Below are 24,801 nucleotides of genomic sequence, written 5' to 3' on the forward strand. Positions count from 1 at the left end.
AAAAGCGTCAAAAATAATTCTGGTGAGATACACGACTGGCACATATTTCTTTAACTTATTTGTTTCACTTACTGCCTTAAGTGATTTTAATACTACAGCATAAACAATGCTAAGTAGATTTTCTTTCTCATTTGGAGCAAAAACTAGAAATGCCAAACAGAATCCTAAAGTTTTAGTCTGTTTACTTCTTACAGTTTGGGATGTCAATTTTGGTTTATATAATCATTAGGAAGAAAAAAGTGAAGTTGAGTATGCTCCTCAAGAGTATACATTAATGTCACATGCTGGTGTTTGCAATCATACCTTAGTCCCACAAGGAATTTTAGTAGTATCCATGTGGAACAGGCTTCCTTTGTGCTTCTATTAGCTTCTAATATATGAGTAGACTTTTGACAGCTCAAAGAGTACAATCTATTTTCTGAAAAGTAGAACAAATTGCTTCACTAAAAACCTACCAAAAAATCTATTACATTCTAATGGTGGTGTGCGGTGGTGTGTTTTTCTTTCATTTGATATTTGTTTAATATCTGTTTCCCCCCCCCCAACCCCCCTTTCCCTGCCCCTTTCCCTAGAACCTTCCCTGTCATTCATTCTAGCCCCCTCCTCAGCTTCCAGATGTTAGTTCTGCCCTAAACTCCTCCCCTGCTATTCCCTCATTGGTTGCTGTTCCTACACCCGTCCTCCTGAGTTCTGTATAAAACCTTTGCCCCCCCGCCCGCCGGGGTCTTGGGGCTCAGTGAATAAAACCATCTCGTTCCCCCCGAAGTCCCGTGTCGCCTTCGTCTGTCCCTGCGCGCCACGAACTGAAACTGCAGAGCTTGCGGGGGAAAGCGGCCGCCCGTTCTCTTCCCTCACCGCCCAGCACGGCACCGCTCGGAGTGCCGCGGCTCGGAGCGCATGCCGCGCCTCAACAGTGGTGGACTAACATTTAAAGTGTTGCATAGTTTCTTATAAATTTTCTCTACTCACAAGGGCATTCTATATAAAAACAAAAGAGAAAAACAAATTCTTCCTTGAAACAGTTAGCATGTTTGCCTTAAAAAGTGATAACTAAGAGAAAAAAAAAGTAATATCAAATGGGGCATTAGCAATTAACATTACCTAGTTCTGAGGGGTTCCTTGATTTTTTTTTTTTTTAACAAAACACACAAGAAAAACCTGTAACTGACTATTTAGGAAACAGACTATGCTTAGTTTTATAAAGAAGACCTATAGTGAATTATCTCCTAAGTGTCCAGGGGCCTGCCCTGTGGATCCAAATCAGCTGGGGGGAAACATTTTTCTTACTGACCATGCTCCCTCCAGCCTAACAGCAAGAACCCTGAAAGGCATGATTTGTTCATGCTGCTCGGACCCTTAGGATAGCACACTGCTGAAGGATTTTAGAAAATTTCACTGGCACTTCCACTTTCTGGGAGGTCTCATTGAAGTTTATATTTTTGTTTCTTTTTCTCATCTGTCTCGTTTTCATGTATTGTGAGGATAAGACAGACTCAGAGTAAAGTCAACGTGGAATTACCTCAGCCCTTAGAATTGTTTTTGTGGATGACTACTAAAATAAATTGAAAGATCAGCTGAAAAACACCCCGTTGTTTTTAAGGCCTGAAGAACCTTGATCTTGATAGGACTCCTTACCACATGAATAAGGAGTACCAGTAAGGTACCACTGTGGTACTAGTGAGGTATCTTGAAATCCTGTAAAAGTCCTGAAAACAGGTATTGAGAATTCCCATGTGCTGTCTCCTTTCCACCCTCATCCTATCCCTCCAAAGGAAAAAGAGTTCAAAGGAGTCAGTCTAAGAAAAATAGCAAGCTACAAGATTAATCTTCCATTCTCTTTTTATGGCTCAAGATGTATTTCCTGATCTCTGGTTCAAAAGATGAAGCTTAGAATACACAATGGCTAAAAGTAACAATTTTGCAGAGGAAGACAGAATGAAGAGCTGTAAAGGTTAGAAATGACCTGGTATCTTCATCAGGTAACAAAAGGTGTAGTATAGAAGTGTGCTCACAGCCTTCGGTGGTTTACAGCTCTCCTTCTTGTCAATTCTTTATGTCAAAAAGATAACAAAAAATTAGGCTGACATATTTTTTTATTGCATTCAGCAGAAACATAAAGTAAATGCTTCACTAAAGCAATGGATCACATTTATGTTGCAAGAAAACAGATTAGGCTCTGTATTTGCCTTGTAATAGTACCTTTGCTTTCAATTTTTTGTCTTCTTTCAGAACATAGAAGTAATTTACAGGAGTTTAAATTTCTGTTGTTTTCTCCAGAGATTTTACTTCGTAATATTCCTCTGACTGTACAAGCTCAGCTGAATACATCAGAGAGTACACTTATAAAATTCGTAGGTGTCATCATGCTGGGGTCAGGGGAAGTCAGCCACTCTGGAGGACAGAAACGAATTTCAGTCTCCACAGGCTGGAAAGGAAGTCTTCAAGAAATATAACTAAATTCAGTAATTATAACTGCAAAAAAAAAGAAAAAAAATCCCTACACTTTAACAGAAGAAAACCAGAAGCAGCTAACAGAAGAAAGCAAGAAATTGCTGGGACATCTTAGAGGAATAACCAGCATCATTGCTAAAATCTGTAGCATACATTTTCTCCTCTATGTGCCTGAGAAATTCTTAATGAATGTGTGGGTGCTGCTTTTTATACTGTATGTACGGAACAGCTGAATTCTGTAAGGTGCCAGAATTCGCTTAAATCACATGAATCACTGGCATTTATGAGAATAAGCCAAAAAAAAAAAAAAAAAGGTTGTTCCCTTTTAATGAACCCCAAACAAAGATCTGGAAAATATTTCTGTTCACTGGGGGATGTTACTGGTTTGCAGGGAATGTTTCCTTAAGTATAATTTGGAAGACTGTCTCAAACATGAACTCAAGTCTGATAAGCAGGTGATATGCAAACAGTGCTCTTCTCAAGGATGAACAGTATAACTATTTTAAGGGTGGCATAACCCCTAAAAATTCAAGATGAATTTGAAATCACCAAGTTTAGAAGAAACCATATTGAAAGAATGGCTTAATTAAAGCAAGGCTGTAAACTAACTTTGTTTGTTCAATTAAAGAAGCAGGTGCAGACTAAGTAAATTTACTTATAGGCAAAACAGGAAAAACGAAAAGATAAGAAGGTGGAACAATTTACATAAGGGGGAGCTGATTTAATAACGGCCTAAGTGAAACAGACCATCTGGATGAAGTTGCAGAAATTGTTGCAAATCAAGGCAATTAAGAACTGCAGAACGGAAAAAAACTCTAACTGGCATGTGACACACAAAAAAGCACAATCCAGGAAACTAGAAGTATATAGCTACTGAAGCAAAAAATCAATAAAACTTCTTTGAGCTCTAAAGGGAAACATACATACATGGACAGCTGCTCAGGGAATGAAAACAAACACAACAAACGTCCTTTGCTTTTCCTGTGTTTGTGCTTAGCATTATGAATAATTAAAAATACTTTAAAACTCACACTTCTTTTCATTATTAAACTGAAATACAATAAGATGCTAATGTTAAGGTAGTCCTCAGATTTTACTTGACCGTAGTTTTTAATTACTTCTCTCTCAAGCTGATCACAGACTTGCACTTCAGGAAGGACCAGTGCAAAGTGTCCAGCCTGGGAAGGAAGTCTCCTTTTCAGTGATCCAGTTTGGGAGTGCCTGGCTGGACAGCATTTGTGCAGGCAAAGCTCTTGGGGAACTGGCGGGCAGTGAGCTGTGAGCCTACAGTGCCTGTGGCAGATGAGTGCCAAGGGCATCCTGGGCTGTGCCAGCAGGAGCACAGTTTAAGGGAAGGGACTACCTCCCTCTAATCAGCACCTGTTCATCTGCAGCTTTACTACTGCCCATTTTGGGCCCCCAGTAAAAAGATGTGGATAAAGGGAAACCTATTCAGCACAGGGCTACTGAATTCAGCCTGGGGCTCCAGCATCTGTGCTGCCAGGGCAGTTAAGGGGGCTGGGCCAGATCAGCTGGGACCCAACAGCAGCCTCCAGTGCCTATGGGAAGGATATCAAGTGGACAGATCCAGGCTCTGGGTGGTGAAAAGGCTTAAGACACTGATCATAAAAGAAGCAACTGTATACCAGTTCAGACTGTGCACAAGGGAACATTTTTTCACCATGAAGACAGCCAAGCAAAAGAGCAGATCTAAGCTCTGTCTCCTAGCAGAGAGTTTTCAATACCTGACTGAATGCTGAAATAGCAACAGACAACATTGATTTAACCAACATTGATTTGATCCCACAACTATTGTTGATTGAAGCAGGAAGTTGGACTAGAGACCTTGAAGTCTCCTCCAACCCAAATTTTCCTATCATCCTGTGAACATCAACTAATGTTGCACCACAGTAAACTACAAACTGTATCAGACAGTACTGCATAGATAACTGAATGAAAAAAATGTTATTACAGGATTAAAATAAGATACAACTTCACTTTCACTACAACCAACACATAAGCAATAACTTGTAAAATCAATAAATTATAAACAGATTGTAGCACTTTCACAATATGAAAACATTCCAAACTATGTTTACAATACCATTATGAGGCAGTCCACTTCAAAATCCCACCCCCTGCTGCCATTTAGTAGGCATGCAGAACTCTTCAGGGAATAGAACAGTCAATAGAGCAGCAAAAAAATGAAGATTTATTTTGTCTCATAACTTTTTTCAGAAAATGAGATTCTATACCACACAATTGTTTTTAAAACAGAGACAGGCATGAAAGTCAGTCATCCAGAAAGCTATGAATGTGGCAGAACAACAAATAATAAAATCATAAACTGTTATTAGGCTACTAATAAATAAACATTGCTAATTCAACCATATAAATATATAATGTAACTGTGTGTGCATATATATACATTTGTTTTTATAAGGCTGAACAATTTGCATTTGCAGAACAATAACATTTTGCCAACATCTAAAGTACATGTATGTACAGAAAAAGAGATGTACAAGACAAAAGAAATATCCTTGAACTGTTCATTTTAAAACTCCAAGGGTAAATCATGTAAAACACTCCAGAGAACAATGACAGGTCAGACCAAATTATTTTCAGTGCTTCCTATTTAAGTCTATGAGATGTTATGCTCAGCACATTGGACGTTGAGATTGTTCTTTTGAGACATCCAATAGTCTACATTCAGCAAAGAGCACTTTCTCTGGATTTGGTATTCCTCTCTGGAGGCCAGACAGGTAAAGCTTGGACATGGTAAAACCTACTTAGTAAGTACTTGAAGACTTAGTTTAAACCTGCAGACAGGCTTCTTATAACCTGGTTGCATTTAAACCTACGATTTCCTACTCTAAAACATACAAGGTATCACAAATATGGGGTTTAGTTTTCAGATTAAGACACCTAAATGCATGTTTGTGGCAGTGAGTTACACACCTAAGCTCATGCTATCATCACTGTTTGGTTGTCTAAGCGGACACTTTGAAGTGACAGTCCCACTAAAGATGCTTCAGGGTATCAGAGGCATCTACACAAAGAGAGGAAATGTGACACAAGACTTAGAGAAGATCTGCAGTCCTTTGGGGTAGCAGCTGGATACCCAGACCAAAACACTTTATTTCATAGATTAGATATCTCAGCCACAAGGAGACATCTAAATGTGTAAGTCTACCTTTGCACATTTTCATCTTGAGGCAAGTCCCATCTTAGTGAAAATCTCCCAGAAACAACATACAGCAATCTAGTAAGTATTCTGATCACAGGGATTGTTGCCCACATCAAAGCTCAGTGCCCTATTTAATTCTGCACTAAGCAGATAAGGAGAGCACAGCTGACCAGCTAACAGCACTTTTGCAGAGAGGTGAGTGTGTGCCTAGACTGCTGCAATGGCATTGCAAGGGGGACTCTCTCTCTATGCCTCAACACTTTCAAAGTGGCACAACTGTTCCAAATCCCTGTCACAGTGTAAGTGCCATGTAGTTGTGTCATCTCTGGATACAAAACCTTGTCTTTCTGCATGCTTTGAAAAAAAAAAAAAAATCAGAAATCATGTCTCAAGTGAGCAGTTATTTCAAAATTCACATATTTCCCAAAATATCCATTGCTTTTTCAGTGACCTAGAGAGCTTACTTGTGAGAAAGTGCTACAATCTGCAAAGAAGAAAATATGTGCCCCTTTTTGCCCGAGTTGCTTTACTAACAACAAAAATACTTTTTGCCAATCAATGAGCAAATATGGTATAAAATCTAGGGATGAAACTCTTCTTTCAAATAACAGGCTTGAAACAATGCATATTTTGCTATTATAAAGATGCCAGTATCCTTTTGCGTTTTGTGTCTTTTGGTTACTTACTATATTTGAATGAAGCTTTTTTTTTAATTAAAATGAAAATTATTATATCAATTAAATAATTGTTCATTTTGTTTATCCCTTTCCTTTCTGTTTTTACAATCATGCTTTCAGTGCTGTGGAGGGAGAAGGAAGAACTTCCTCCACCAGAATGAAGGAAACAAACAAGTAAAGCAGAAACAAAAAGGGCACAGTAGCTCATGAGCGGCTACCAAACTTACAGACTGATTTATTTTCTTTAGTTTGGTTAAACTTATCTGATTTTCTCATGTGAATAGTCAGGAACGCTTGTTTTGCAAATCAAACATTTCTGTTGGAAGAAAGTTAGCTAGAAGAAAGCATTAAACAAAGGTTACAACATGGCATAGCAAATAGGAAGTTTAAGAAACAGAACAGGGGCCAGTGTGTTACCTAAGAAACATTACCTGGGGAGCCAATTCACCATCAAAGCCACATGTTTTTTACTTACCAATGTATTTTATATATATTGCATAGGTTTATTACAAAATAAATGCATTCAAATTAACAAGATACTGGTGTTTCTGAGAATTTTCCTGACATAAAAATTGATTGACAATTTCAAGGGGAAGGACAAGGACTAATGCTCAAAATATTTTGTATCTATAGTGAATATATATTTCTAGGAGACATAATAAAACTAAAATCTTATTTATGTAACAGAAAAAAGAGCAATTAATTATAATATTTTTTCTTTAGATTTATCAAAGACTATGGTTCAGTTAACATATTGTTGAGCTCACACTTTAAAGACATTTAAAATAATTTCTGTTAAAATATGTTACTTTAATTATTACTATGAATATAATACCATCACACAGAAAAAAAAAAAAACAAACATTAAATATCAGATAATATGAAAATATACCAAGGGGGATTTTAGCAATATTAATTAATTTTGAACAGAAAGGTTTAAAATAACTATTAAATGAGTTACACTTTTTAAGATTAAATCTCTGAAATCATACTCAACTCAGAGTGAATTAGGCCTATTGTACCTAAACTTGTGCATACACAAGTAAAGCCAAGCAGTATACAATGAATGTAAGAAAGCTGTGAAACTGAGCACCAGATTTTATTTTGCTCAATGACTCATTTGATTATCAGTAACCAAGTCCGTCCTGTAAGATGTTTTACTGATAAGTTATCAAGTTTAAAATAAACATATTTATTTCAACCAACCAGATAATGTCTCTAAATCATAGAGTAGCTACACAACTCTTAAACGAGAGGCATTAGTCTCCTAACTTGGAAGCTCTACACAAATATTATGATTGTACTTTAAAATTCATAGTGTTTATTTTAAACAGCACCTGAAACAACTTTCTTTGTTTCATTTTCATTGTGTGCACACACACCACCACACTGTTTTCTATTACAAGAAACAGTATTTATTGAAAATGGCGCCTGGATTATTACATTTTTTCTATATTCAGAATGGGAAATAAATTGCATTATCTCTAAAACTGCTGTAGAGAATAATAGTTTGAAGTAAGTGTTTTTCAATAAGGACAATATTGCTGTCTGGCTTGAAAATTTTCCAATGCACTCCCACAACAAATGCACAGTTAAAAAGTAGGCTGCTTGTTTTAATTGTTTTAATCAATTTGCATTTGACTTGAGTTCAAAAGAACACTCACTCTCCACAAATATAAAGAAAACAAAGGGAATTCATCTGAGAGATGAAGAATAACTTGATCAAGGTTCTTCAGAAATTTGATTTTTTCTTCTCCCCCATAGTCTGAGCTGGAAATGTTACTTTCTTCTGTCTCATTTTGAATAAGTTGTTCCAGAATCATGCACAAAAGAGAAATATTCTCATACTGGGTGATGTCATACACAGACTGGACCTGGGAATAAGAAAAATCAGTACATAAGTGGAATGTGAAAACATTTCTGCAGCCTAACATCTCAGATGACAATTTAAGGAATACTGTTAAAATTGCAGTATTATTTATATAATCAGGACACCTATACATTCATACATTAGAGTATGATTACTTCTAAAAAATGTTTTCCTTTTTGTGGTAACAGTCAAACAACTAAGACAGCATCACACTACCAAACAAAAAGTCAAAACGCTTCATGAGAGCGTTTGCTTTACCTAATTATCCACAGGCTGTGACATACCATGGACAGAAAAACAACTACAATAACAGCTTGGTTTGTTTTGGGCATATGATTAGAGTTGGTGGATTTCTGAGAAATAAAATAACAAGCAAGAAATAATTTTTTACTCCTAAATATAGAAACTCATCTATCCAAGTGACTCCTCCAAAAAGCAAATTAGAAGTCCAAATCTCAATCTCAATACAAAATGCACAAGCCAGTTCTGAGCCACTTAAAGTGGAATATTAGGTTTGTCAAATAAGCTGGAACAAGGACACTGACCAAATGAAACATTTTTAAGAAGTCTTATAGCTTTATCCAATATAAATTTACCTGTCCTGTATCTAGAAACCAGAATTTTACACAGAAGCTTTCTGTACATAGGAAATAACTGGCAAGATACAAACTTAAACCCTTAAGAATTGTCCCTCTGGAATGAAATTTTGTGTCCTTAACAGCAAAATCTACTAATAACATGAGATGGCCTTGGTCTGAAAAAGACTGCAATTACAGTAGGTAGATGATCAGAACTGAAATGTAAAATCATAGCTGCTAGAAAATTAATAATATATTTTAGAAAATGGACCAATAGCTCTAGCAAATCTAAAGAACTGTTTAGACCTGTGGTACCTGTGGTACAAAGCCAGATGGATCACGGCTTCAACATGGATCTATGAAAATACATAAAATCATTTTCCTCAGTCTAGATTACATCCTGTAAGACTTTCTAAAGTGTGAAATCTATTATACAGTCATTGATTTCATAAAAAATATAAGTTATTTTTGATTCCACTAGAAGCTAAGAAAAAGACAGCACTTTACCTTCTCCAGCAAAAACTGAGGAAGATGTTGGCTCAGAGATTGCTCATTTTGCTTTCTGAGACAGCAGTTGCTAAACCTAAAATCTCTGTTGAAGCACTCTGGGGTAATGGTTTTCAGGTAGCCTCCCACCTCAGAGACAAAATTAAGACACCACAGCCATCCTATTGCAAAGCCTCAATGTAGCAAAAGAATTTTGCTGAGTTTTCTAGGAATCTTGAAAATTAGGTTCATTACCAAAACATATCATCCCCAGCGCTGCATACTCCTATTCTGTCTCTCTGAACCCTGCTAAGAAAAATCTATAGTTCAGAAGCTGCAACCGAGAATTCAGTACTGACATTCTTACCAGAACAGACAGTGAAAAATGAAAAAGTATTACACTATTTAATAAAAAATATATTAAGTATTTGCATATTTCTAAAGTTCAGTTCTGCCTATCAAACTGCCTAATTTGAGAAAACATCCTTCTAAATCACAGGTAATTTGACAATCTGTTTCTTCAAATATCAAACATCCAACTCTAGAACAATCATGACTTTACACTGATTGTTTTAACTGTTAACTGATAGTGAGGAACTAAATATATTTACTTTGCTTATTTGACTAAACTACAGCTTTCAAAGTTGCAAATGTAAGAGTTATTAATTATTTACTGAATTTCTAGGAAATAAGATGATTCTGAAGCCCTATAAAGTCTGCTCCGAAGACTTTCAGTGTAGGGGTCATCTGACCAAACACAGGCATCAGCAAGATGAGATAGTTATCCCTTATTCCAGTTCCAGCTGATGGAGGGACGCAAGGGGCAGCCCACAGTTGATTGAATGTAGATATCTATTGCCATTTCACATGCCCCAGGGTAGCAGCTGTAAGCCAGGAGGAGTACCTTAGGTGTACTATTAGATGCCTGAGTTTTTGCTACTGAGTAGTTCCCAGGGTCCTTCATCATGCAATACATCCCACTCCAAACTAGAACCACAGGTATACCATGTCCTGGAACTCTAGTGATAAAGTGTGACTGTACCCAGAAATAAAGGTCTATGTAGAAACATAAATGGAAGTTCTAGGCTCTGAATCCTGTAATTTGGAAATTAGATGTACAACATTACAAGCAAAAATTCTTTGTTTGATTCTCAAGCATTGGCTTTGAAAAATCACTCCTTTTACCTGAGCAATCAATATAAAGTGTTTTAGAAAGGCAAATTATGTCACTTCACTTAGTCCCATAACCTCAGGCTCTTCCATGCAGTTAAGCAATTGTGTTACTTTCATTGGGTCTTAAAAGGTGCAACTAATTGCAGCTTAGTAAACTATCTGATTATGGATAATAGAATCCACAAGTTAACTAATTAGCTTCCTCTACAAATACTACTGCATTAAAGGAAATTTGCCTTTAATCATGCAGAACTGATATTAAGAGAAAGGGCAAGTATAATCGCAAGAAGAAAGTATTTTTTGAGATAATTATTTTTCTGGAGACAAACACACTTTAAAATATTGCATTATATAACCAAGGGAAAATAAAATCAGTCCAGAACATTTTCTGGCTCAAGGCTTATTATTAACCTCTCCAATCCATTTAATAATCTGAACAAATTGTGTCTCTATTTCTTTTGTTAGATGTCTTCTGCAGCAGTGATTGATGCAACTACTACCAATACAAATTTATGCTACATAATTGGTAAAGGGATGTCTTTACTGTTTCCTAAAGCTGCAGAGTCACATAATAGGCCTATTAATCTTGTCCACCAATTTGTGTGAATGGGTAGCTGTGCACATATATGTACACACCAGAAAGTTCAGAGGGTGCATCTATAAAGCAAGTCTCATATATATATATATATATATGTGTGTGTGTGTGTGTGTGTGTGCATGTGTGTGTATACATATATATGTATGCATGTATATATATAGTCACTGATGCTCACATAAATGAAAAACTTACTTCTGTGCTCACTATGCCTGCATATAGGAGGGAGACTGAAATGGTTTTCAGCATTTTAAAACTACAGTTCTAAGGAGTATATAATTATAACTACAAGTTCCTAAATGGAGCTATATTTGACAGCATGACCTAAGAAAAATTATTCTAAATCAGCATAATGAAAAACAAGTAAAAAGTGACTGACTGGAAACTCTATCAATAAATGCACATTTGGTAAATTTTGTGTTTATGAAGGGAATGCTGAAAACCTAAGTTTTCAGTAGGATCAACACTGTTTTAATCTACTCATCCCATCTAGGTCAGAGGTTAATGGAAATATATTTCAAGAATCACTGAATTGTTTCCTCAAGTCAATACATTCTTATTTTATGAATAAGGAAGTTTAATTCTCACAGGGAATTCTGTTCTTGACCCTTCAGTTTTCCTTTGAGAAATCCCTGTCCAGGTTACTTATTGCTTTGCTCAAGTGCTAAATACAAGAGAAACATTTTTCAGAGTATAGTTAAGAACATTTGGAGAGTAGGCATTTTATTTCAAAACAGGACGGAAATTATCTTAAGTGGATGTTCTACAAACATGTAAATAGCCTCTGATTATTAAAATTTACAAACCCAACAATATCTACAGTATACAAAATCACAGTAGGATAAGAGATTATCTATAATTGCTTAGTATTTAAATAACATGCAGATATGCATCTCTAAAATATTTTAGGCAGGCATGCATGAAAGTATTTTTAAAATATTTTTGTTCTGTTTCTAGTACTACTGTGTTAAGACAAAAGGTAATTACAAATTGTCATGATGCAGAGTTCAGTTTTTAGCTGATTTCCATGTCTTTTCAGGAGGTTTTTGTTTTGTGATTTGAAATGCCTATTTCCTGAACAACCCTCCCAATAATCATAATCCTCACAACCATGTCAATTATTCACATGCCAAGTAAATTCAAACCAATATATGAACTCTTTCAGTATCTCAAACAAAATTAATATCATGTGAAATTCCTTATTTAAATTTATACTCTCACAGCCCAAATTTTCAAAATATTTTCATATTTTATCCCATAGGTTCTGAAATCCTATTTCTGTCTTTACTCATACTGAGTGTCACTTTATTCACAAGTAGATCTCAAAGTTTCAACTATTCTGCTTGCAGATCAAGATCAAATGTGACTGCAGAAAGGGTCAAGGAATTACCCACATTTGTAACAGTTAAATTCCAGAAGAGAGACCATCAGCTAAACTCCTAGAACAATTTATACAGCATGTGCAGTCACTAGTCCTGAGCAAGATAGTACCACCAGCACTTCAGAAGTCCTGGACAGCCGCATGCTAGAGAGGTTTCAGAAGCAACAGTAAGAATCTTGCAAAAATAGTATATGTCCAGATATAATTATCTGGCATACCCTGGAAAATACTTTTGAGAGAATTTAAAGTGTTTATTTATTCTCTTTGCTGTCTCCCAAGGGGAAGATACTTATATCCCTGAGGCATTGTGCCTCTTCCACACATCACTTAGCAGGGTCATCTGTTACTAGCCCTTAGTGTGACACACTGAACTACAAAAATTTCCCAAGACATCTTAAGCAGTATTATTCTTATCTAGTAATACAATTTCCACAACATATTGTAAAACATTAAATATGACAGCAGCAGAGCACTAATGTTTCTATTGGAGTAAGAATCACAATTGCCTTGCAAGCAACATAAGGCAGACAAAAAAAAACTTTAAAACCCAAATTTTAATCCCCTTTATCCAATTTAAGAAAGCCAAAATATAAGTCACAAAGCTATCTCAGTTGGAAAGAATAGCCAAAAAGTATGAATCTGTGTAATTTCTTAGAATAATGGGAATTTATAAACACATTTTATTCCAATCTACAAGGCATGCACTTCAAATTTGACTTCTCACATATATGTTATTTTTGAAATTTATTCTGAAATTATAAAAAATAATTATTCACAAGTTGAAATGTGAAATATATTTGATTTTGGTTTTGCTTATTTTTCAGAAAAGGATCTGAAATAAAGATTGTGACTATATCTGCTATACTGTGGGTCCTTCCAAATCAAATGGTCTACTTAACAATATTTCTAACTTGAAAATGAAGTTATAGATCAGACAATCCCATGTAAAGTCTCTACCAGGAAGAAGCAATCAACAAAACAATCTAATAAAATTTCCAGGTTATTAACTTCAATATTAGAGGAAGGGTTTTTTCATGGCTTGTGTTTTTGGAGGACTTGCCTACTTACAAGTGTAGGAGTACTACATGAAATAACCATATTGAAATAATACATACTGTTTGTTGAAAGAAATTAATAAGAAATTAAATTCTCATCCTGCAAGAAGTGTTGCAAGTGCAGCAAGACCAGTGATCTAAGCAGGTCTTTAAAACAAACATTATATATATAACATTTTTATAGGTAATAGGACACCAAGGTAATAAGATTAAGTTTTGAATAATAACAATGATTAAAATTCATCCATTAATTAAAATCATATCAGAAAACTGCTGAAAAATACAGCTACATTCGTTTCAAAGGATTTGATAGTTTACCTATTTTAGAAAATGCACAAGAAGGTCTGGAAATAAAAAGCAATTACTTGTGTGACTCTAGTACTGGGCAGGCAACCCTGACAGTAATGCAAAATACCCATTTATTTGTGGATATTAATGAATCATAATTCATTAATTTCTGAAAATAAGTTTTTCAACATGCTTTTCATCTCATAAGGCTTTTTTTTTCCTAAAAGCATGATAACTTTGCCTCAACTTAGCTTGACTTCCTAAAATTATCTCTTCCAATACTAGGGATGTAAAGAATCAACTGAACCTAGCAAGGGGAAGATGGCTGGTCCAAGAACAAACCAAGGTAGAAGGCTGTCGCAGAACGTGCTCTCAAATCGCTTGCCACAGGACACTGTGAAAGCTGAAAGCTTGTATGGGTGAAAGAAAAGTCAACAGTTGTATGACAGTGAAATCCACGGATACATGTAATCAATCAATCAATCACTCTTCACCTGGAAAAGCACAAATAGATGAATACTGGGAAAATGCTCTTGAAAACATGTTCAAACTCCTCTGAACATTTATACTGTAAGCACTGTCAGAGGCAGAATGGCCATTCCCATGTTTTTCTATCTGTCAGTTTAATTTACTGTCCCACCCTCTATCAATGGTAAGTTACTTCACAGAAAATCTCTATTTTTTAGCTTGCAGCTCTGGAAGCTTACAACCAGTGGATCTACATACATCCCCGCTAATTTTCAATGAGGTCAGTCCTTGCTCCAAAGCCACAGACAGAATCCACCACTCCAGGTTCAAAATCACAAAGAAAAACAGCCCAAACATAAGCAAACCTAGGTGATTGTTCTCACACTGACTGAGAACAAATGTGTGTTTGATCCTTGTCTTTATCTGCTGCAAAAGAAAATCTAGGAAATCTAGGAAAAAAACAAGAAAAAATAAAACACTTAAGCAGGAGCAAGGAGTGAGGAGTGAGTCTAGGCATTGCCCTGTGTGAGGAAAAGGACAAGGTGGTTCGAACACAAGCTTAATGTTTGTAAGAAAAAGAAGTTGACATCTGCTTTCTGAGTCCCTTTCATCCAAGGAAGCAAAGCCTCTGTATACTTTTAATAGATAAAAAATGATACCACTAAGAAGAAAGATTTCCTTCTAATTATGCAGTTGTTTCTCCTCTTCCATAATTAGAAGCTTAATATTCTATAACTGTTCAAGGCAATATTTAACTTAATATTGAACCAAACTTTGTCTTTGATTTAAGAAGAAGTATTTTAGAACAAGTGTCTTTCCTCTTGTTTTAGAAAAATCTTGTATTCATTGTACATATAAAAAGTCTTTAGAAAAGTGTTTATATTTCACATATATACGTTTCCCCAAACTATTTTCCTAAAATGGATTAATGTTTCTCTTAGATACAAATTAAACAGGACAACAATGTTTTTTCAGTGATTCTACTGTCTTAAACACCCATATTCAACTACGATTATGTCACCAAATCATGTAACAACCTCTGAATTTTCAAACAATACCCCAAGAGTCTTCCAAACTTTAACTGTAAAACTCAAGAGACATGGGAGGCATGGAAGACTCAAGATATAATTTCATAAACAGTTGACAAGCAGTGCCATTTTTCTTATTTATTGTATTTAAAACTATGTGGAATATGTATGTAGAATAAATATTGAGTGGGTTAATCTAATTTAACAACATGAAAATATTACTTATTCAGCTTAAAGATGTGAGAAATTACAGATTCAATATATTTAATTGAAAATCACATAAGATATGTCATGAAATCATGAGAACACCACAGTATATCTAAACTTTGCATCAAAACTTAATTTTGGAAGGAAATAGACCTTTTGACTAAAAACATAACAAAACAGAAAATGGAACAGATTGCTCTCTACAATCTTTTTAGGATTTATAGAAACCAGATGGGTATGACTGTAAGCAAATATGGTTTTGCTTTCACATTTTACTTTTCCATTAATTATCTGGTGGACTCTTCTGGAAAGATCCAAACTGAGAAGTTGTCTAGACAACTTCACTTTTAAAAATTTGTTTGTTTGTTTGCTTCAACTGCTTTAGCAGCCCAGTAGTATAAAAAGATGGGTTTTTAAGAGCTCCAGAATAGCAGTTTAGAATGTGAGTGTCATAGTGCTGGAAAGCAGTGATATGCAGTTCAAGATTGGCCTTCTAAAGTTCAGCTTGCCAGCATTAAGTCTAAAGACAGTTGCATTTAGGAAGATCCTTTTGAAACTGAATAACTTGTGTGAAAATTGCAGCATCCTGACAGAACAGAAAAAAAGCAGAGTAAACTTGAAAGGGATTAAATTGCAAATTGACTGTCAGAAGCCAACTAGTTTTTCTAGCTTTGAAGAAGAAAATGTAAGAAATACACGGGAAGGGTTATGTACAGGAAAATGCTTATAATTCTAAAATTTATGATATCAGGTGAAGCAAATAATGAAGAATTATTGAAGAAAGCTCCATGCTCTGAGTACTACTAAACAGTGACATTTACTAGGTCATACCAAGGCCAAGGGCTTCCTTTTCATAAAACCAGAATAGTTTGACTCCCATTCGAAGTAGTCTGGGGAAAGTTGTCTGCTATGCAAGTAAGAGTTTCTACATGGCAAACCTGTCACCTGGATGATTCTGTAAATCTCAGATATGTAGTCTGACAAGGGTATAACTGGCCTTGACTAAAGGAAAATGTCTTCAAGAGTGCAGTCAAGCCCAAATTTGGATGTGCAACACCACTATTTTCAGCGAGCACAGAGTTATTTATAGCAGGCCTCATTTCTTGTGCTAGAAGGATACTATCAAGAAACTAATCTGGGAGTGGAAGGGTTTGAAATGACCTAGAGGAAAGCTGCAGAAAATTCAGGAATATTTACATATGGCAAGAGAAGCATGTGATTTTTCGCTCTGGTATAATTTCTTATGCCAAAGCTTCAGTAAAATTAACTAGAACTGAAAAGTAGTGGGGAACTACAGACTTTTTTATTCTTCATGGAATTTTTGAAGGATAATGTTCTGATATTGAATTGGACACATTAAAGCTGAATACCCCAGCAAAAATACAGATGACTTTATCAAATGGCTTTGCTAAGACAAATATTTAAGAAAAAAAATGCTAAAAATGAGCAGAAGTGCACTCTTTTGCACTGAGTCACCAAAAAGGAGGGTATTAAAATTAAACAAAAGAAACATTATAGAAGTTTAAAGCAATTAATTTTGAACCAGAAGCATTAATTCTGGAAAAATCAACCAGAGGAAAACCAACTGGAGCTCAAAGCACATTCAAAGTCAAAAAGAATCTGAAAGAAGCCCACTGAAACAACATTTGACTTGAGAAACCCAGCAGATAGAGTTTTAGGTAAATGACTGAGGTGTCATTTGAGGTGGATCTGTTACAGAAAGCTGACATGAGTGTACTTGTAGGGACCCTGTACTTATGGTACCCTGATAATAGTTAGTAAGCTAAAGTTTCCAGAAACACTGTCATTCATGTGAATGTGGTATGATAGCTGCATAAAAGAAATGTCATAGTATTGAAGGAAACCAGAATAACACCAGAGAATAACATAAACAATAGCAGCAAAAGAACGGCGTGTCAGGGATACCACTGGAAGTCAAGATCATACTTGCACTTGTTGGAACTGAATTTTAGAATGGCTTGGGTTGGAAGGGACCTTAAAGGTAACCTAGTTGTAGTTATTTGCAAAAAAAAAGGAGTTGAAATCCACCTCTCAGCTAAGCCTATGATTTCCTCTGATGGCCTGAACCAATGATAATATTACATTAATTGCATCTGAAAACCTCTCCTGTCCTCTTTAGCAGTTACAAACTGCTCTGCAATTCCTTTTCATGTTGTACTCCCGTCACTGTCCTTTTGGATTTTCTCTATTTTTTCCATCCCTCATCTCTAGAAAATAGAAAACAAATGTCCCACTGGCAAGACCATGAGTCTGGGCCATGCCTCTGATTTTGAAACCTGGACAAAACATTTTTTTTTTTTTAATTTGAACTTCCCACAAGAACATGGTACTGGCAGGAAAAATGGAAGAGTGGAAATTACGCAGATCTTCAACCTGAAGAAAAAGGCACAAATCTCTTTACATTCACTACAAAAACATGGATGTTTTGAAGCAGACTGGACTAGCAAAATAACACAGCATTAGAGTTTTACATAGCATTATGTAAAACTCTGCAAGCTGCTTCTATGAGAAGCTGAGTTTAAAAATGAAATTAGGATATGGCATTTACCTGAACAATTTCAAGGCTTAATAGAGTTTCAAGAAGGTTACAGAAAACAGTCTCTAATCCTCACCACCATTAAGACAGCACATAACCCTTTGTGTAAAACAACAAATAGCATCAACCTACCACAATTAAGATAATCTACATTCAGTAAAGATTCTCAGAGAGAACTCTGGTCTTTCTGCAGCTGCGAGCACACTTGTCAGGTTAAGTGTGCATCAGAATGCATCAGATATAGCATGGTATATATTAAAAAACTGGCCTGAAAAGATTAGAATTTTTTTAACATTTCAGAGGATTACTAGACTTTCAAAAATATAGCTAAGTTTCAGTTTGGGACAGGTTTAGGTTTTTTTAATTAAATGATCTGGAAAAAAGAAATAAAACATGTTCCTAACAGTGGACCAGACAGAATAATTCGAAATACTTCAAGTTGTTTTACGTACCACATTATTTACAATCGGGTAATAATTACCAGAATATATAATCATAATACATACAAGAATTTAGCAAAGCTTTTTATGTGCCTTTAGGAAAACAATTCTTTCCTCTTTGCTGTAAATTTAATGTAATTTAATGTAATTGCTTAATCTATCAAACAAGATTTAAATCACTGTGAAAGATATTAAAAGATCATATTAACAAATCATACTAAACACACAGGCCACCTAGCTCTTCAAAATTATTTCAGGTGACTGCAGGAATACATTAATAAAAACATGACAGAAAATCACTAAAGACTGACTCATTTAAAGAGGAGAGAAGAAACAAAATCAAATCCTATCAGAATTGAGTACATAGATCATCTTTGTTATGCTGTAAGTGACTCCTAGCAAATTTCTAGTTTTTAGAAGGTCAGGACTCTCTGGCATAGCAATTGTAGCATTACAAATGAGTGAAAGACATCAGCTGCAGTATAATGAAACCTTCCTATTTTAATGCTCAAACTGGTTTTATTTTAAAAAAGGTCTCTATTCTTGTGCTTATGCTTTTGTAAAGAATATCTATGCACAGGGAAAACTTCTGGGATAATACAGCAACTTGCAGAGTGAACAAATAAGAAAGAATACTGCTACATTTTTATGGCTCTAAGATAGTCATGCAATTAATTCCTTCAAGATTCCCTGATGACAGCAAAATAGCCAATAGGGAACTCATGCTCTGTTTCTGCTACCTTAACTCATTTAAATTGAGTTAAGGTTCTTCTATGCCATATAGGCAGACACATAGTAATTTATTTAGTAAAGCTTTTAAGATTCAAGTCTGAAATGTAAAAATTTCTCATTTGGTATTGTCCCAGTTCCACCTCTCTTCCTTAATACTCTGTATTTTATATTCCCTATTGGAGAGGGAGGAGCTAGGATTATCACCATATAGAACTATAGCTCATTAAATGTTCTTTTTGGTTCTCAATCCTCTGGACAATAAGAATTTAAAGACTTTGACTACCTTCACTCTAAAGGGTTAATTAGGCTCCTTCCACCTGCTGTTTCCCTCAGTGGGATCTTAGTCTAGTGTTCAGCAAGGTCAACATTGAACCATTACTACTCTGTCTGTTACTTTACTTTCCCATGAAACTTTCTCAACTGCTATATTCTCTTTCCAGAATAAAATATGACCTATCATTTATTCCAAACACTTCTATCCCCAAGTGACACAGGATTTAGCAACAAGAACAAAATCAATTTTGTTTTTTTTTTTTCCCCAATCAAGTTTTTGAATGTCTGAGATTGTATATACTCATGCATACAAATATTCATGTGCAGATGAAGGAACTTAGTATCTTAATTTTAACTCCACTGTCTTTTATGAAAAAAAAAAGGCAAAAATCTCAGCTGAAGAACCTTCTTTCCATGTATAGGAACTTGCACTTGTTTTTAGGATCAGAAGAAAACTTAACCTGTTGTGAAAGATCCTAATGAGAAATGGAACCACTTTTGGCTGTGATAATACAAATGTACCCACAAAGATATAGAGTAAATGCAATTCTCAAAATAAGGGATTATAGTAAAAATTGGAAATAGTAATAAATAATAAGAGGAATGTATTAGGCCTCTTGTGTCTACTACAATGTGAGAGTAGGTATCTTATAAAATTTTTCTCAAATTATGCTGTCATGTGGGTGATATTAACACCATTATTTAAGTGGATCCAACTCTGGCTGTACGTGTGGGACAGTGAAGAAGTATAGCCTCGCTATGTATGATGCATAGAACTGGATTCCTCTGAAAAGTAACTGTCATTAAGGCAAGGGATATTAATATGGTTCTAAAATCTTTACTGAAAAGAAATACCTCATCTACTCTATCACTTGAAAGAATGCATTACCTACAGGTAGATGACCATAAGGAAAGGTATTTTTCTATGTAAGCATAGAGACTCAAACTTGAAGGTACTCCTTATGAAAACTGTACAACACCTTGCTTGACAGGGAATATCAACACAATCCCTGCTGCCTGTAACATCTATATGATGCATGAATAAACCTTGGAAGAAAAACTCTTGAAGACGTTACAAAAACATTGGTCTGCCCATTGAGGGAGGGCAGTTTAGGCAGAACTTTTTATTTGCGTAAGTACCTTAAGAACTAGCTAGAGAAGGTGATGATGCAAATCATTGTACCTTCTTCCCAATTCTAATGTCATGCTTTTGTTCTTATGCATAGAACTTAACTTTCATTCACACTTATATTCCACTTGCTCCCATGCAGCCACAGAAATATCAACAAACCTCCTTCACCCAAATGAAATGAAAAGTAAATCAACCTATGCTGATTTTTTTCTTTTGTTTTGGCTGGTTGCTTTGGGGTTTTTGTTGTTTTTGCTTTGGTTGTGTTTAATTAATCTATTAATTACAGATGTTGAAAGTGGAGATTTTCATGACTTTGCCAGATTTAAGATAGCCTTGTTAACAGAGAGATATTCTGGCCAACATCTGGTGAAAAAGGAAACATTCTAGACATGGATGTACAGTGATCTTATGATCAAATCAGAATGAATGTCAGGCTGAAAGACCTCAGGGATCAACCTGGGAAATGTAAGCTCATCCCAGAAACATACAGAGTATATGTATATATGTGCTGAACAGTACAGTACCCCCTCATGACTTTCATAAGGATGACAGCTAATTTTCCAGAAGGATTTGTGTTGCTTCTCCTATATTCTCACTTAGTAAACAACTGAAAAAAGGAAGGAGGCAGAATCCCATGCTTGTGGGAAGTCAGAGCTCACAAAAGGAAGTCCGTTGTGTCATCAAGAGGAGCATAACAAGTCTGAAGACATGGGAGCTTTGAAATATTACCAAATCCCCAAGCCAGATGGTCTAGCCTGAGGTTGTCTGAAAGAATTCAAGCAATTCCAAAGATAACTCTTCTGATATACCACAATCTTTAAATTGTAATAATGAAGACAGAGTATAACTGTGACACAGTAATAACTGCCAGACACAGTATATGCATCTCCTGCTGGTGTTGAAACATGAAACTGAAGACCTCCTTCTGGATAAAGTCAATGCCTTCTGCTGCCTTTCTTTGGCTTCATTGCAGGTGAATGACAGAGTTGCTACTAACTGCAGAAATTGTGCAAAGCTTCACAATATTTTTTTCCTTAACACTGAAAAAAAGGTAGTAGAGTGAAAAGTCAGCTTTCTGTCTTCACTCATCAGCTGGAAATCATCATTGTTTGGGACAAACATCTTTCTTCTCACAGCTCTGTATGAACATTAAGTCCATGCTGCCTGACTTAAGACACTGCCTTTTTGTCAAGAAAAGTGCCCAACAGCAAAAAAGAGAAACTATATTTGGTGATTATGGGACTGTAAGAATTGGGAGATTCAGACAGTCAATAGAACCTTCTTCTGAAACCAATGTTTTCTCATCACATTTGTACCAAAAAATGAAAAAAAAGCTTAACAGATCAGGTGGGTAATCCACATGTATTGCTTCTTTCAAAGGTGGGAGACTATTGTAATGATGGAAATGACATGATCATCCCATCCTCACCAACGGATACCACATTCTCCTTCTGAAAAACCAAAACAGTTTTGGAAACATTCAGAAACACCAATTTTTAAAAAAAAAAATTCCAGTTTTTTAATTATTTAGTACATTTAGGACTCCTTTTTTAAATTGCAGCATCCTCTAACAGTTTCTGAGAATAAGTTATATGTTAGAATCTCAGTACTGACAGGATTTACTCTTCTAACTCAGTCTTAAGTATCCATTAGATGTGGATCCTCAGAGAAGTGCAAAGTATTGGCTGAAAGTCCTGCCTTAGAGAGAAGCACATCTGCAGTGATATCAACAGCCAAAATGTGGCTTCTATCAACAAAGAGGTGAATTAGGAAGAAAGAGTACAGAGAATTAACTCATACGACAAGAATTTTTATGGAATATTCACACAGAGAATGGAGCTAGAATGTTGTGCAGGAGCTGAAGATCAGGAAAAAAGATATACTAGATATATCTTTGAACAAAGGTGTCTCTTAGATGCTAGGATTTTTCTTACCTTGAAATTTCAATTTAGTTATTGCACAATGATAAAGGGCAGGGAAAAATACTCAGTTTCTCTTCTTTATATCATACACTGGTTTGTATACTTCTGTTGTAACTCTCACTTGTTTGCTCTTTAAGTCATAATCTTTTGTTCTCTCAGAATCAAGGATTTTACAAGTTTTTAAATATGTTGTATTTATTCAAAACTCTCTCTAGTCTCTTATGTAGTTTCTGAGAAGACATTATGACCAATTGACCAATTTTGGCACCACTCTCATTTGTATCTTTACTTGTTTCTCTTACAACCTTAATAAATACTTCAGAACAGTTGCTCTGCATTGGAACAATAGCTATAACCTTATTTTCTGTACTTGGTTAATGACTTTAAAGAACTAACTCTTGAGGGTTAAACAAAATAATAATTCATTACATTAATGAATAAAAATTACAGTAACCACAATCTTCAAAATTTAAATTTACAATAGCTAGCACCACTTTGCTACCTTAATTGATTTAAGAATACTGATAAAATACTTGGAGTGCTTTTTAATTTGCTGCTCTTGCATGCACTATGATTAATCTTAGGATTTAAAACTGTGCTTAATTGCATAATAAGTGATGGCAATATATGCAACAAGTTTTTATTAATATCACTGCCTGTCATACTTCATATTGAAAACAATCTACATTGGCTCACCTATAAATTGAACTTGCAACACAGGCCTACTTTACACTAAGTAGCACATTAGTATTCTACACAGACTGTAATTGCCCTTCTACAGCTTTTATAATACTCGTGTTTTGAAATGCTCTCCTTGCATTTATATTAAAAGCATTTGAGAAGACAGTCATTGAGTGGTGGGAATAATTTTGTAGGAACACAGGAACATTTTTTAGATTTATTTTGACTTTGTGCATGTCTGAAAGTATTTCTTTGGTATTTGTTTTTAAAGAGAAGTTAACTAATTCATGTACAGTGATTACTCCAGTAACTCCTGTATTCACTGCAGAGCTTATCAGGCTCAAAATTATTTTAGAAAGATATAGCATGATAGTAACATGATTAGAGCATACTAACACAGATGATTAAGAGACTCATGCAAATTCATAATCTCTTTTAAGAATGAACTCTGGATGTTAACATGGTTCGAAGGCAAATGAAAGAGGAGAAAATGCAATGCAAACACAAATGATCTATAAGAAAATTAGCATAACACAATACTTAAGGATAGTTTTGGTGAGAAACTGTGAGATAGCAAGATTGGGTGTCCTGATTTAGAATAGTATTCTCCAATTTAGTGCTCCCACTGAAACCACACTTGCTCCCCCTCTACCCCTTCCCTTTGGAGGGCTGGAGAGGAGAACTGGAGGCACAAAAGCTAAAGATCATGGGTCGAGATAAGAGCAATTTACTAGAAATAGTAAGGAGATAGGAAAATGAACAGTAACAACAAAAAAACTAATGACAGAGTGGACAAGAAAGAGGGGAATAATTCACAGAAAATACCACCACATTACTGCTCCCTCCCCACATCATGGCTATAGGAAAGGAACCCCTTTCTCCTCAGAAGAGATGCCCTTCCTCTTGCCCCTGGCAATGACGTGAGGTGGTATAGAATAACCTCCTACTCCTGGCCATGCCGCCTCCTGGCTACTGTAAAATTCAATCCTGTCGTGGCTTGGGATCAGGACACTGGGAAAATGTAATGTGTCTAACCCTTTCATGTTGTCCAAGTGCTGTGGAAGGCAACACAACAACACAAGTGTTTTTCCTGTTTATTCCCAGACTAGATTTACTGTTCTTATTTATCAAATGTGTGTATTATGTAAGTGGTACGTCAAGTGGTATGGTAAGGAATATAGTAAGCTGTGAAGAACAGCACAATCTGTTAGTCTAAGTCAGCAAGTATGCTGTACAAACCTATCTCTTAGCAAAAAAGTAATTCTTTGTAAGAAAATGAGATATCAGGAGAACTTTTATGTACCGACTTCATTTACAAGGACATATACAAATCTTCTTCCCATTTCCAACTTGAAATAAATGTTTTAGGTGCTTCACTATGGAAACCACTTAGGGTTTGCAAACTGCAATACTGCAAGTGAGATGCACAGAAAAACAAAATCTAAGATGCACCCTTTTCTTTAACTAATAGTACAAAGAATATCTGTTGATGCTTTTAAATCAAGACATAAATATAAATATTTACTATAAATTAAATGAATATCTGTTTAGCTTCCAAAAGTAGTCAATCAAGAGCATGAAGTTCTAAAAGTAGAAAAATCAACAGTCTTAAAGCAAACT

The 24,801-nt window shown here is 35.4% G+C and overlaps 1 protein-coding gene across 4 annotated transcripts in view; it reads right to left on the bottom strand.

The window, feature by feature from the left end:
• Window positions 1–7,920: 7,920 nt before the first annotated feature.
• The window catches only part of MEI4 (meiotic double-stranded break formation protein 4), a 125,311-nt gene continuing 108,430 nt past the window's right edge, over window positions 7,921–24,801 (bottom strand). For 3 of the 4 annotated variants that reach the window (XM_077782324.1, XM_077782323.1, XM_031504411.2), the window contains one exon: window positions 7,921–8,189. In XM_077782324.1, the coding sequence (XP_077638450.1) occupies window positions 7,938–8,189 (252 nt within the window). In that variant the 3' untranslated portion in view covers window positions 7,921–7,937. Of the gene's footprint in view, window positions 8,190–14,272; window positions 14,659–24,801 lie in introns of those variants that run through there. The other variant, XM_077782325.1, reaches the window with a different exon arrangement.

Source organism: Lonchura striata, chromosome 3 (genome assembly GCF_046129695.1).
Source record: "Lonchura striata isolate bLonStr1 chromosome 3, bLonStr1.mat, whole genome shotgun sequence".
NCBI classification, from domain to species: Eukaryota; Metazoa; Chordata; class Aves; order Passeriformes; family Estrildidae; genus Lonchura; species Lonchura striata.